Source organism: Clytia hemisphaerica, unplaced genomic scaffold (assembly GCF_902728285.1).
Source record: "Clytia hemisphaerica strain Z4C2 unplaced genomic scaffold, Clytia hemisphaerica genome assembly, whole genome shotgun sequence".
Taxonomy (NCBI): domain Eukaryota; kingdom Metazoa; phylum Cnidaria; class Hydrozoa; order Leptothecata; family Clytiidae; genus Clytia; species Clytia hemisphaerica.
The window spans coordinates 148,381-161,968 of NW_027103897.1; the positions used below are offsets into that span (position 1 = coordinate 148,381).

The 13,588-nt window shown below is 33.6% G+C and overlaps 2 protein-coding genes and 1 long non-coding RNA gene across 3 annotated transcripts; all 3 read right to left on the reverse strand.

The window, feature by feature from the left end:
- Positions 1–755: 755 nt before the first annotated feature.
- Positions 756–1,844, reverse strand: LOC136808734 (2-oxoglutarate and iron-dependent oxygenase domain-containing protein 3-like). The gene has a single exon (XM_067065276.1). It carries the CDS (start codon positions 1,785–1,787, stop codon positions 807–809), a length of 981 nt encoding a protein of 326 aa, XP_066921377.1. The 5' UTR covers positions 1,788–1,844; the 3' UTR covers positions 756–806.
- Positions 1,845–2,307: 463 nt separating this feature from the next.
- Positions 2,308–6,772, reverse strand: LOC136808735 (vesicle-associated membrane protein 7-like). The gene is made up of 8 exons (XM_067065277.1): positions 6,583–6,772; positions 6,062–6,119; positions 5,325–5,374; positions 4,972–5,059; positions 4,200–4,287; positions 3,882–3,949; positions 3,671–3,763; positions 2,308–2,658 (listed from the first exon to the last, which is right to left on the reverse strand). The coding sequence occupies exons 1-8, from the start codon at positions 6,732–6,734 to the stop codon at positions 2,593–2,595; spliced, it is 663 nt and encodes a 220-aa protein (XP_066921378.1). The 5' UTR covers positions 6,735–6,772; the 3' UTR covers positions 2,308–2,592.
- A 64-nt stretch (positions 6,773–6,836) lies between these two features.
- LOC136808736 (uncharacterized) lies at positions 6,837–8,941 on the reverse strand. The gene is made up of 2 exons (XR_010846915.1): positions 8,083–8,941; positions 6,837–7,510 (listed from the first exon to the last, which is right to left on the reverse strand). It is a non-coding gene; the product is annotated as an uncharacterized lncRNA (long non-coding RNA).
- Positions 8,942–13,588: the final 4,647 nt, after the last annotated feature.

The window sequence follows — 13,588 nt, forward strand, 5'->3', positions numbered from 1 at the left end:
CTTTAAAATTCTGAAGTAAATTCTCATACTTGGAAAAATATGGTAATAGAAAGTACATGAAGTTTTGCCAGTCCACAAGGTGAGAGTCATTGACTTTCTTCTGTCTATTTCAGGGGAAAATTACCCATAACCCCCCCTCCCCCATCGCGTAGAAGATAGTAGAAGTAAATCATTTTTGGGAAATTGAGAGAAAACTTTAGAGAGCCCTGGATATTCGGAAAAGTTTTTTTGTAGTCACCCTTGGAACCCCCTGGTACCCCAAAATGGCACGAGCCCTGAATTTTCAAAGTTTCTCTAGGGTAGCCCCTGGACAGGAAATACGACCTCTTTAACATAATATCTAGACTATTGGACTTTGTCTGTCAATTCTTTTATACTTTAAAAAAAAGTTTTGAAAATCAATTTTAAGACTTTGTTTTTTTTTCAAAATTGAAATTATATAATTCACTTTAAGGGTCAAAATATACACCACCGCACCATAAAAATTCTATAAATAATATAATACCTAATAAAAATTCAAAAGATCAAAATACAAGTCCTAATCAATCTTTAAAAAAAAGAATTTCTTGTAATAAAATCGCCTATTATGGACCTTTTCATAAATTACGTCATGAACATCACTTGCCTCGCTTTGAAATTATTGCCATGGTGATTAACTCCCAGCGCATTTTATTAAAACTTATTAATTTATAAAAAATCATTCAATGTCTCAAGGTATAATTATTTGAATACGAGACAAGTATTATGAAAAGTAGTAGTATATGAAAAGGTCTATTGAAGAAAAATGTTATAAGAAAAATGAAATTCTACATTGAAGGATCTACAATTTTATGTTTTTTATCACAAGTGAAAGAGACTGTGATAGCATAACGTGTACCATTTTCAACTCGTTCCACAAAATGAATGTTCTCTGAACCAGAAGTAAAGAAAGAGAGTCTTCCAAATTTTGGTTCAACACTTTTGTTAGTATGTCCATCTACGAACATAAAACGACCTCCAGTGAAATCAACACCATAATCACTGAGATAGAGTAGAGATGTGTAATAAAATGTTCCGTATGTTACACGATCAACATGTTCATGCCAATATTCATCGTGTTGAGTTGACGCTGACTTATTGTCGAGTCGTGAAAAAAATGTCGGTTTCGTAAGATGCAACACCTTTTTATCAACATTAAACTCGTCAGCTATTGTTTCTTGAATCTTATTTCGAATTTTAGAATAGACTTCGAAATCTGATTTATTGAAAACTGAACTTTCAGAAGCGGCATGTAAATTTATAAATTTATCTCCTTTACTTAAAGCACCACTGTGCAAATCCAAAATGGTAGCTCCACCGTTACCTCCACCATATTGCATTCCTTTAATTGCAATTTCACGCATGTGTTTGATATCTTCTAAAGTAAACAAATTATCACGAACAGCTCTGCCACACTTTTTGGGTTTGCAATTTTTAAAACTTTTTCCATAATCATTTGAGCATTTAACTTCCACAAAACGCTTTTCATAACTTTCAGTTTGATAAGCATCATTCAGTAATTCATTGTTCTCCCAACGGTGCAAATAATCAACAAAATAAATAGAAAATGTCAAAAAGATGACAAATAAAAACAAGTAAGGCCAAATAGATGCATTCTCAATTTTTTGGATCCTTCCTTTGTTCTTCTTGCGATTCAAAATAACATTCAAAACAGCTGAACCAACTTTTTGCAATCCTGATGGTCCTTTGCCATCTTCCTCTTTAGTGCCAGCAGCAAATTTGACATTTCGTTTTCTTACATTGGACATTGTATTTTCTTATTTTATTCCTATCTGAAAAAATAAGAAAATATTGAAATGAGAATCTGTACAGCGCAGACCTTGACAATTGAGTAAAATCTAGATAGAGAATGAAACGCTAAAGACTAATTGAGACGTACTCAAATAGAAGCACTGATATGTTTTTTTTAATAAGCCATGCAGGTCCTTTAAATTCCACCTTAAAAATCATATTAACAAAAAAATTTATTTGTATTCTTTTCACGCGTATCTATTTACATTATGTATAAATTAAATGAACGAAAAATTATAGCTTGTGAATTTAAACCATATAAAACTACAAAAATTTCATTGAAAACTTCTCTAAAAAACTATAAAATATTTTTCTTTAATTCTCAATGTATGATAAAAGATAGAGTGCAATGTGTTTTTACTAAAGGGATATTCAAAAAAAAATTTCAGTGCTTCAAAAAGTTTATTCAATCAATTATTGATAATTTGATTTAAAATTCCACCTTTGTAGACTCATTTTTAGAAATTTCAAAATCAAATGAAAATAACTGAGCCACAATTTAGAAGCTTTTCTTAGGCTCTGTTGAAAAAATTCTGGCTTTAATTTTTTTAAAGGAAAGGAGAAAATCAAAACATAGCTCTACCCGTTTATGGCTAAAAACCTACTACTTGCTGCATTCGATCTTCCCCATAAATGCAATTCTGATTCCTAATAAAATATTTGTATATACTATTTGTAAAGATATGCAATTTTGGATACCAACTAAAAACTTGATAAGCAATCTGAGAGAATCCAGATTGCAAACAGTTGACCTTTTATCTTTTAGCTTTTGCCACAATCACTCCAATTGGTTCCACATGAAGCAAATACAATAATTAAAATAAATACCTGTAACGAATAAAAGAAATTAATTAACGATGCCTTTTTATTAGCTTTCCTTTTTAAAATTAGCATTTTCAAACCGTTATCAGTCTTGTCAGATTTAGGCCCAAAAACAAAGATAAAAAGCAACGAGAATCAGATAAATAGTTATTTGAAATATACCGGGTGCACCAAAAAAAAGTATACAACTTTGTCGAGATATTGTGAGCTTCAGGATTTAATTTCTTTGTTCATTCTTTTTTTATTGTATAGAGGATGCTCTAACTTGAATTTTGAGCTATCATACATTAAATTTGAAAAAGTAGTTCGGAAGTTATTACCAAAAAACTGACTTTTTTTCCATGTCGAAATTTCAAAAAATCATTAAAAACAGCGAGCAAACTTTTCTCTCGACACTTACCTTCTTTACACATAAAAATACCAAAAAAATGCAACTGTGTTCATCAAAACTTACGGAATTTGATAGTATGGTAAAACTATTCCCACGTGGGTTAATATTTTTGGAAAGGCTAAAAAAATTTTTGGGAAATCTCCAAGAGAGGTTTTGATGCTATGTATGTGTGCTATGTGAGAAAACCTTTGAAAAAATATATCACCATTTCTAGACTAGTTGCTCAAAGAACTTGGGTCTGCATTGAGTTTGCTGGTGTTGGAAATGTTCATGACGTGCAAATAAGATGGAGAAACTGTTGGCAAAATATAAGATAAGAGAAAAAGGAATAAAAAAGACAATGAAGTTGTGTTTTTGTCATTTTGTCTTATTTATAGCGTGATTGCTGTTTTTAATGATTTTTTGAAATTTCGACATGGAAAAAAAGTCAGTATTTTGGAAATAACTTTCGAACTACTTTTTCAAACTTAATGTACGATAGCTCAAAATTTAAGTTAGAGCATCCTCTATATAATAAAAAAAGAATGAACAAAAAATTTAAATCCTGAAGCTCACAATATCTCGACAAAGTTGTATACTTTTTTTTGGTGCACCCGGTATTTCAAAAGAATGCGAAGAATGACATACCAATATAACACATACGATGGCGACTGTAATTTTCACATTTTTCATAAACATTGTTCTCTCAAGAGTTCTGCTTGATTTCTTAAAAGTCATGGCCTAAAATAAGAAAATTTGTTTAATGGTTATCGAATTGTAATAAATTTCTAGATAACAGTTTAGGGTTAAAGGCATCACACACACAAATACTAGACTTTGATAAACCTCATTCACTTACAGAAGTACTTAGGTCATCAGTCTTTTCAACAAGAAGCTCTAGTTTTTCTCCTCGTTGTGCTATTGAATCTGGTGAGAGGAAAAGAAATGTGTAGGTGTGGTAAATTTATCAAACCATGTGATATACGTACATAAATGGATACATACAGCTTCATGAAAACAGTTCTTTTACCAGATTTACCAAGATGTCAAAGCTTCTATTAATACACAGAACACAATTTTGTCCATTGCTGATCATAACCGAGCATATTTCAAATTAATTTCAAGAAAATAAAGTATTACGTAAAGCTGTACTTAACAAAGAAAAGAAAGCTGTTACCAATATTATTGATCATGATCCCTTTCAATTCACTCAAATCTTCCTGTACTCTCTGCATTTTGCCAGAATCTCCTTTCGAGAAATGTCGCTTAAATGAAAACAAGCTAGATGCTGAATGGACCTACCTGATGATGAAAGTTAGATAGCAATGCGAGGAGAAAAATGAAAAAAATCAGTCAAATTGAATCATGCTTGATGATGAGCACTGTTATCAATAATGTTTTTGTGTGAAAAACATAGAAAAATAAGAAAAAATCCAACAAAAATCTGCAAAAACGGCAATTTCCGGTATTTTCGGCAGGAAAAAAAAATTTCTCAAAAATCAAACTCGGCTATGTTTTGGGCATTGTTAATACACATCTTCGTGCAAAAAATCAGAAAAGACTAATGATAAAATCTCGAGAAAATGCCAAAAAAACAGTTTTTCCGGCATATTTTTCGAAAATCGGGCTCTGTCACATTTTGGGCATTGCCATTTTGCATCAATGTGCCAAAAATCAGAAAAAACTAATTAGCCAATCCTGAGAAAAGCTGGTAACAGACGGACGGACGAACGGACAAACGGACGGACATCGGTTAATTTATAGGACCTTCACCGGTGTACCCGGAGGTAGGCTCAAAAATTATGTACAGTATGGGTCCGTTCATTTTTTGGATTTAGGTGACCATTGCTGCTCAAATGATATAAAAAATTATCCAGTTCAAATAAAAGACAGTAAACCATGAATAGATATTTTGAGTGAAACATATTCAAAAACAAGAAAATACGTACCATCTCACTGGCTAAAACACGTGAAAATTCACTCTGCATTGCATAGGGTAGCGCAGTATCGGCCCGATTCTGGTATGTTTTGGTGAACCTGATTAAGTAAAAGATTAAGTTTCATGATAAAAAGCAAAAGACAAGACAAGTTGAATTTGAAAGCAATAAAGCTTTTTTGCTTTTGAATTTGAAAACGGAAAAAATTTACATTGTGATCTGATAGATAGATTCCCTTTATCTTCAAAATAAGATGATTACAATTCCTTGTAATAGAATCGTTTGTATCTCAGCCTCAGATAAATATGCCCAAAATACTCCCCTCCCCCTTAAGGACAACCATGAAGTAGTAAAACATTAGATACCTTCTGACAATTTCTCCAAGATATGCAAATGATTTGGATCTATCAAATCCCTAAACATAAAAACATTAAAAGAAAGTTTTAGTGAACAAAGTACTCAATATCTTTTGTGTTTAACCTGGTTTAACAATAACAGGGGGCTTCCAAGAGTCTGGTATTTCTGTATTTGAGGGAAAGTAACTGGTGGTTTTGAAAGGCTAAACTTTCGGTACTTGTCATAAGGGGCCTGGAATTCCTGAGTTATTTTATTGAGTTATTTTGCATGTGACGTCATATTTTCAGTTTTGTGACGTCATAATGATGTCATCACACAAATCTTAACTCGGTTTTTCTCATGCATTGTTAATACGCATCTTTGAGCAAAAAATCATCTCGAGAAAATGCCAAAAAAACAGTTTTACTCCAGGTCCAAAAACCGAGTTTAAAACACCAAATATAACTCGAAAAATTAAAGGCTCATAAAAACCTCGAGTTATCACTGACATGACGTCATAATGACATCACAAAACTGAAATTTTGACGTCACATGCAAAAATACTTGGAAAAATAACTCGGAGAAAAATAAGTCGGGAAAAAATATCACGGTAATTCCAGGCCCCTTGTCATAACATTTTAAACCAGTATTTGGAAAACTTTTGGCCAGTAAGCTGGTATTTCATGAAAAAATTATTCTTTGTACCCTCGGGAAGAACATGAACATAGATAAGTTCAGCTGGAGCAGTAAAGAGTTCATTACTTACATCTTCTGTAATACACAAATACGTTATTCTGTTTTGGACAATGTAATGAAACAGGTACCTAAAAAGAATAATTTGATAAGAAGAAATTAGAAATAAACAATAATTTTCAAGGAGAAAATAATTCTACGGAAACAAGTTTTTGATTTCAAATTAAAAACACTTCTGTGAAAGGTGAATGATAGGCTTTCTTCTTGGTAGAATTGTTGGGGTTTAAAACTTTAAAAAGGTACTCTTGTCTCCTGAATAGACGTCCCCCTGCCTTAAACTTGTTAAAATTTTCCTTTTTGTTAGGATATTGGTTCTTATTTTATGTGTTCATTTGCTAAAGTTTCAATTTTGTTGTTGAAATTGATATCAGTTAAAAAAAATTCTGTCTTCAAATTACCCCCCCTCTTATTCCACCCCCCCCCCGCTTCTATTCGAGAGACAAGAGTATATAGTAATTCAAATTCGAAACACTTCTGGGAAAGATGAATGGTAGGCTTTTTTCTTTAAAAGGTATATAACGTAATAATATTAACCCTGTTTGTGTGTATGTCATTTTATCATCGCTTGGTCCAATCTTTGAAAGGATATGATCTGTGATTTCTTGAAAGTTTCCACTGCAAGAGGCATACCTTGCCAGCACAGTGGTGCCCCTTGCAACTGTGGCATACAATATATCATTAGACATCTTTTTACTTCAGGAAATATTATACTCTTTTTTTTGTAATTCCTGGAAAATTAAAAGATTTTTCAATTAAGAGCAATCTGATAAGTAATTAAAAAATAAATATTTAAGAATGATAAATGAAGATGAATGAAACTAGCATTCTTTGCCAAACGTACAAATTAACACAAAGAAATTACTCTATCGTTGCTATGTCATAGAGCCTAAAGCTACAATGCATCAAATATTAAAATACATAAACACTAATAAAATCTCTTAGTAAAAAAAATAAGCACTGTAGTGGAATTAATTAAATTACAAAAAAAAAATCTGAAAAATAGTACAAAAATTGCATAATTGAAATTGAATACTAAAAATAGTTGTCAAAAATTGCATGTTCTTGGGTTGGGTTGATAGGCTTTGAGGAACACCAGTGGTTTGCTTAAATGTGTGGATTCTTCAACATATAACATGAAAATTGACATTCAAATAGCTTGCTACTGTCTTACTGTAAACGCAGAGCTAAAAGGAACAAATCCCCTTGTTGTGCTTTCAATCTTGGGTTTGAAAGATCTTTCTGGATTTTTATAATATGTTGAGAGGAAAAATCCTTCTTTGTGTGATCTGTTTGTTAAATAGAGTATCAAGGAATTTCCTAAGCCATTAGCACGATGACGAGGATGTACAAAAAGATCACCACTTTCCCCAGGATAAACTGATGCAATCCAACCAGCAAGCTCATTTGTGTCCTTTGTAAATGCTCCAAAATATAAACCAAAGAAAACGCTGACCTTTAACACCTCTTTCAGGGGGGGGGGGTCTTGCAGTTACTCCTTGACACTATGTGGAGTAACTGCAATTTTGGACATTTTCTACAGACACCACCACCCTTGCAGTTATTCCATAGTGTACTAACTGATTTTACCCTCAAAATTGGTGTATACCACCCCCAAAAATGCCAAATTTGGCAATTTTTTCACTGAATTCCTCATTTTTGATACCATTTCACTGGGTATGTCTTATTAACGACCATTCAAGAGTTAAATATCTCGATCATTTTCCAAGTTTGTTAAAATATCTTTCATGCCTTGATTGAAGAAAAAAATTTGATTTTTTTTTGACTTTTGAAAAAAATGTTTTGAATTTTTTTGCTTCCGGAATTTTTAAAAACCTAAAATTTTGAGTGAAAAATTGAAAAATGTGCTCACTTAGTACACCATATCCTACCAAAATCGACAATTTTGGGCTTAGGCACCACCCATGTTGCAGTTAGTCCACTGGTGGAGTAACTGTTTTCCCAAATTTTGGTTTATATACCACCACGGTAGTAATTGTCATAGTGTTTATATAATAACTGCATGACCCCCCCTGCCTCTTTACGATTTCCTGCCATTTCCCCATGTTCATCCCAGTTTTTGAAACCTGATTCAAAGTGTTGCATTTGGATATGTCTAATGGTGTAGCGATCATTTAAAGATATGTCAACAGTTGTTTCTTCAAACATATTGTAAACTGATGTATGGTCTGTCACAGTTCTGAAGAAATAATAATCTATATTAAAGTGGTTTACCATTGAAGTTGATTTTTCTGCAATATTTAAGAGGTTTTCAACCAGTTCCGTTGGAGTGTGACGAATTGGAGACCTGTGAATGTAAACTTCAAGCATATATTTGAGATGAAGATCGAGGTTCTTTTGATAATTCACTGACCAGAATTGAAAGATTTTTTTGCATTTTTTTAATTGTTCTTCAAGACCAATATAGTCATCATTTGAAATTGTATCCCTACCTTCAAACAGTTTCAATATTTCTCCTGGTTGAGGATAGGTTAAAGCAATAAAGGTGCTTTTGTCTCCATTCAAGTTATCAGTGTAAATGTCAACAATCTTTCTGGTCATTGGGCTTGTTAATGTACTCATGATAGGGATCAAAAGCTGTTCATTTTGTCTTAATATTCTTTGTTTCAATTCAAACTTAAACTTTGCTTCATTTTCTTTCGAGATAAGGAACATGTTGATTGCTACTTGGTTATAGTGTTTTCAATTGCCAAATATAAAGTTAAAATTTAATAAAAATATCAATTATTTTTTTGGCTTTATTTCTAAAATAAAAACCGATTAGAAAGCCAAATATTTTTGAGCATTTTGGATTTCGACTTGAGCCCTTGGCAACAGGTACCCCATGCATTCTTCTAACCCCAGATTTTCCAAAATATTCATCCCATCAAAATGCACATTACAAAATACACATCCCTTTTCAATTATGAGTTTTCCTCTTGGTAGGTTTAAGCCTTGATATGTTATTTTGTATGGAGCTTTCCAAACTAGTAAAGTCTGTAGACCCGTAGAGAGTACAATTATCAATTATAAACACTAAAAAATGCATACAAATGCTTAAGCCAGCATCGACAAAACTAGAAAATGTCAGCAGAGAAAATCCTCACTAATTGTGTCGTATGCACCAATCAAAATGTTTTATGCGATGACATTCAGTCATTTTTATCATTTTTTTGCGTAATATGTCAACATTTGCTCTCAAGTAGTTGATATAGACCTTTTCGCCTTTCCATCCGCCATCTTGAATTGTATGCAAAAATACAGGAACGAAAAAGCCGTGGTTGGATTTATTTGGAAAGTATGGAAAACATATGCAAGTTTACACAAAGATTAAAAAGAGAACGAAGCATCTTATAAATAAATATTATAATCATTAGAACAATAAAAGATGTAATTTCTTAATCTGAAAAGAAATATCTACAGAACAACAAAAGCCTTTTAGAAATTTGTTCTTAAAGACATAGCATATTCTGTTTTCTTGCCACTAAGAAATTCCACGAAGACGGAGTACACACATCAAACTTTCAAAACACGCAAACTGAAAGCAGTAATTAAGACGTCGCACATTCTTTCCTGTACAACTACAAGAAAATATTAAAAAAACCTGTTTTGATATAAAGGTCAACTGCAACACGTTAGTAAAAGCGGCTGTAAATTAGGGGGTTCAGATTAATCAATGTTTTAATTTGATCATTTGGCGGTCCTAATTCCTTGAGAATAATTTACCGTCAGCCGAATACGGATTATTTTTGTACCTTCGCTGGTGACTTTTCAGCTTGAGTTTATGTCTAATGTTATGGTTTTTTTAAGCGCTTTTTCTAAAGGGCTACTTAGACTACACAATATATTGACGAACAATATTCGACAATATGGTTTGCGGACCGTATTGTACGAAGTAAACAACTGGTACTCTATTATAAAAAGGAATTTTCTTTCTGTAAACAATCCCCCTTTATTGTTGGAATATTGCAAATCGAGCTGACAATATATTGCGCACACCTTTTCAACATATTGTCGACATTCAGCAATATATCATCAATATATTGACTGACAATATATTGTGTAGTGTATGTAGCCCTTAAGAAATGAGCAAATATAATTATTTCTAGTTTTCAAGAGAAGCAAATTTAATCTTTCTTTAGCCTGGGAATCCAAGCGTTAAACTTTGTTCACAGTCTAGTTTATGATATTTTTGCTGCTTGTTTAACGCTTGGCACAGGTAACTCGCCTGCAGGGAGATTTTTCCCTGCAATGCAGGTTCGGCCTGATTGGCCAGCATTTCAGCTTATTACTTAGCAGTACTTTCGCGAGCATTTTGATAATTTCGATGCGCACGCATAATTTATGGAAAAAGCTGACTCTGCAGAAAAAAGGAAAACAAATGAAAATAAAAACATAGATTCATTTAGAAACAAAATGGCTGTTGACTGGAAGTCTAAAAACATGTGGCTGATGTTTTGATGTTGTTTTTAGTAGTTTTGAAAGTCTTTAGAGCTTGTGAAAGAGTTTTTATGATAAGTTGATTATGTGGTTCACACACAGACTGTTTATAACATTCTGTGTCAGACTAATCTACTTGCACCAAGCTCTATAATCTTAGAACTTTGTGAGGTGAGGTATTTTTTGTTTTTTCTAAGATTATGAGCTTGGATTCCCTAACCTGATAACAGCTCACGGTAAACCTCTGAAGGCGCTTGGAAATTATACATCTGAGGAAAATAGTCCTCCCGCAGAAAATTCTACAACAAGAATCTTGTTGTGCGCCGGAAAGTTAAAAACTGATACGGCGCCCTATTCATAAACACAAACGCGGTCCTTACGATTTCGAGATTGCATATTCGTCAGATTGTTATGTTTTCACACATCCCTTTAGAGCTTCAGCGTCGTGTGCAGAAAACATTCACAATCTGATCTCAGGTTAGGATTCCCAGGCTAATCTTTCTTCTACAAGACTACACTTCAAAATAATGCCAATTATGTATGTAAGTTTTATTATATTGATACCGTCAACTGCTCCAACTTTGGACGATTGGTCGAAACATGGGACTGTCAGTTAGGAACATTTGGCGAGTTCCTGTACGTGGCCGCAATCGAAAAAATCATAACATACTTACTTTGGTTACTTTTTGTTGTCTTCGAGCATATAGCTCTGGCAAGAATCTTTTGATCCACACCACAATCTTCGTTAAATCCACAATTCCTGAAGGAAAAATGGATCAGCAGAGTGATTTCATGTCTAAAATTGAGTTTGAGTCAACCCTCCTGCACCCTGTATGACCACGGATTTGGGGTTCATCGGGAATTGTTTTGAGGTGCTTATCCAGTGCAGTTTTGAATTTATCAACTGGAACATTTTTCAAGTTTCTAATGCACTTTGGCATTGCATTGAACAGCTTTGCACCATGTATTGCTAAGGTGCTGTCACGTTTTCGAATTATTTGGACCATTGTACTTGGTAACACACATTCGTCCTAGACGCAGGTGGTCTTTTGCTTTGAAGCCATCATTGATATTTGGTATTATGCTTTCTAGAATTTTCCAAGTATATATCCTATATCGTTCTCTCCTTCTCTGAAGTGAGTATATATCTTGAGCTGCTTGAGACTTTCCCAGTAGTTTTGAGGTGTTCCTCTTATTTGCTTTAAAAAAGATTTCTGTATCTCTTCAAGTCTTTGAATAAGGCTGACAGCAACAGGGCTCCATAGAACTGAACAGTACTCCAGAATTGGGATAACAAGCGATTTATATAGAGTAAGCAAAGTATGAGATGAGCGGCAAGTGAAAGTTCGCAATATCCAAGAAATGAGATCTCTGGCTTTTTCAATAGTTGTTTCAAATCTGGACATTAGGACTCTCAAATCTTTAACAAAATCTTTTTCTTGAATTTTATCTCCTGATGGTGAAGTATAACAGGTTTTCTTTTTGATTTCATTATTCGAACCATAACGCAACAATTCAAATTTGGTATCATTCAATTTCATATTGTTAGTGATTGTCCATTGGTATATGATCTGAAGCTCTTGTTGTAGTATTTTGACATCTTCAGGATTTTTTATTGATTTGGTGGCGCAAGTGTCATCTGCAAAGGACTTTACGATACAGTTTATGATGACATTTGCGTCTATGTCTCCAATGAGGATCAGGAAAATCAGGGGTCCGAGTACACTTCCTTGTGGAACACCTGAGATTACCTCCTGTTGGTTTGATTTCACACCATTCACCATTACTGTTTGTTGTCTGTCTCTCAAAAATGATTCTATCCAATTATAGATTTTACCAGTTATTCCAAGCCTTTTGAATTTTGACAGTACAATTGAATGGTCGACTTTATCAAAAGCTTTTGAAAAGTCTAGATAGATAACATCAACATTGGTCTCCTTGTCAAGTAGATTTAGTATAAGATCATGTTGCTCAAGTAGCTGACTTAAACATGACCTCCCACTTCTAAGGCCATGTTGATTTGGGTTGAAAAGGTTATTATCATCCATGTGTTTAACTATGTGACTTCTGATAACTTTCTCAAATATTTTTATTACATGTGAGGTTAGTGCAACTGGTATAATTTGAAGCCATTGACTTATTTCCGCCTTTGTAGATTGGGGTGATGGTTGATTTATTTAATTTTGTACATAGCTTCAGCCAGGTTTCTAGGTCCCCCGAACAAAGTAAGGTCCCCCCAATAATTTACCTCCCCCAAAAAAATTGCCTTGTGCTATGTCCCCTTAAACACTTGGGGAAAAAACAAAAACATTGTTCTTCCGCCCCTGTAGAGAAGTCAATAAAAAATATATGCGAGTACAGTACTGATAAATGAAAACTCAACTTTACTTGTATTAATATTTATGTTTACAAATCTTTTGCTTTTTATATTTGATTTAATAGTAAGATAAGAGATCTTTTGAAATTAGCTGAACAGCCCCCAGAGTTTCAGTCATGGATCATCTAGGTCCCCCCCAACAATCTAGATCCCCCCAAATATTTTGGTAATTTTAGCCCCCGGGCTCTTTAAAGGCCAAAATATTTCTTAGCCCCCCCCCCATGATGCTGATGCTATGATTGTAGGAACAATTCCTTTTTCAAGGTTTGTTTTCCATAGATGGCACATCGGGAAAGCTAATTCCTCTTTGCAATGCTTCAGAAATAAAGCTGGGAAGCCATCTGGGCCAGCAGCTGAGGATGGAGATAGCTCACTGATGGCTTTCATTATATTTTCTTCTGTAACTACCATCTCTGAAATTTTGGTTGCTCCTGGATCAAAGGCTTCAGCATCTGGTGACACAGGTTGACTGAATACTTTAGAGTATTGTTTCGAAAGGATGTCAGCCATTTCTTTATTTTTCATTGTAAGTTTTCCATTGTTGTCTATCAGTGGTCCAATTTTGGTCTTTACTTTTGCTTTCTTGCGGGCGTATGCAAAGAAATACTTGAAATTCTTTTTAATAGATTCAATTGCTTTATTTTCAGCAAATTGCTTTGAGTCTTTGAAAGATTTTTGCAGCTTTTTCTCAATTTGTAGCAACTCCTCTTTGATTTTTGCCTTTCT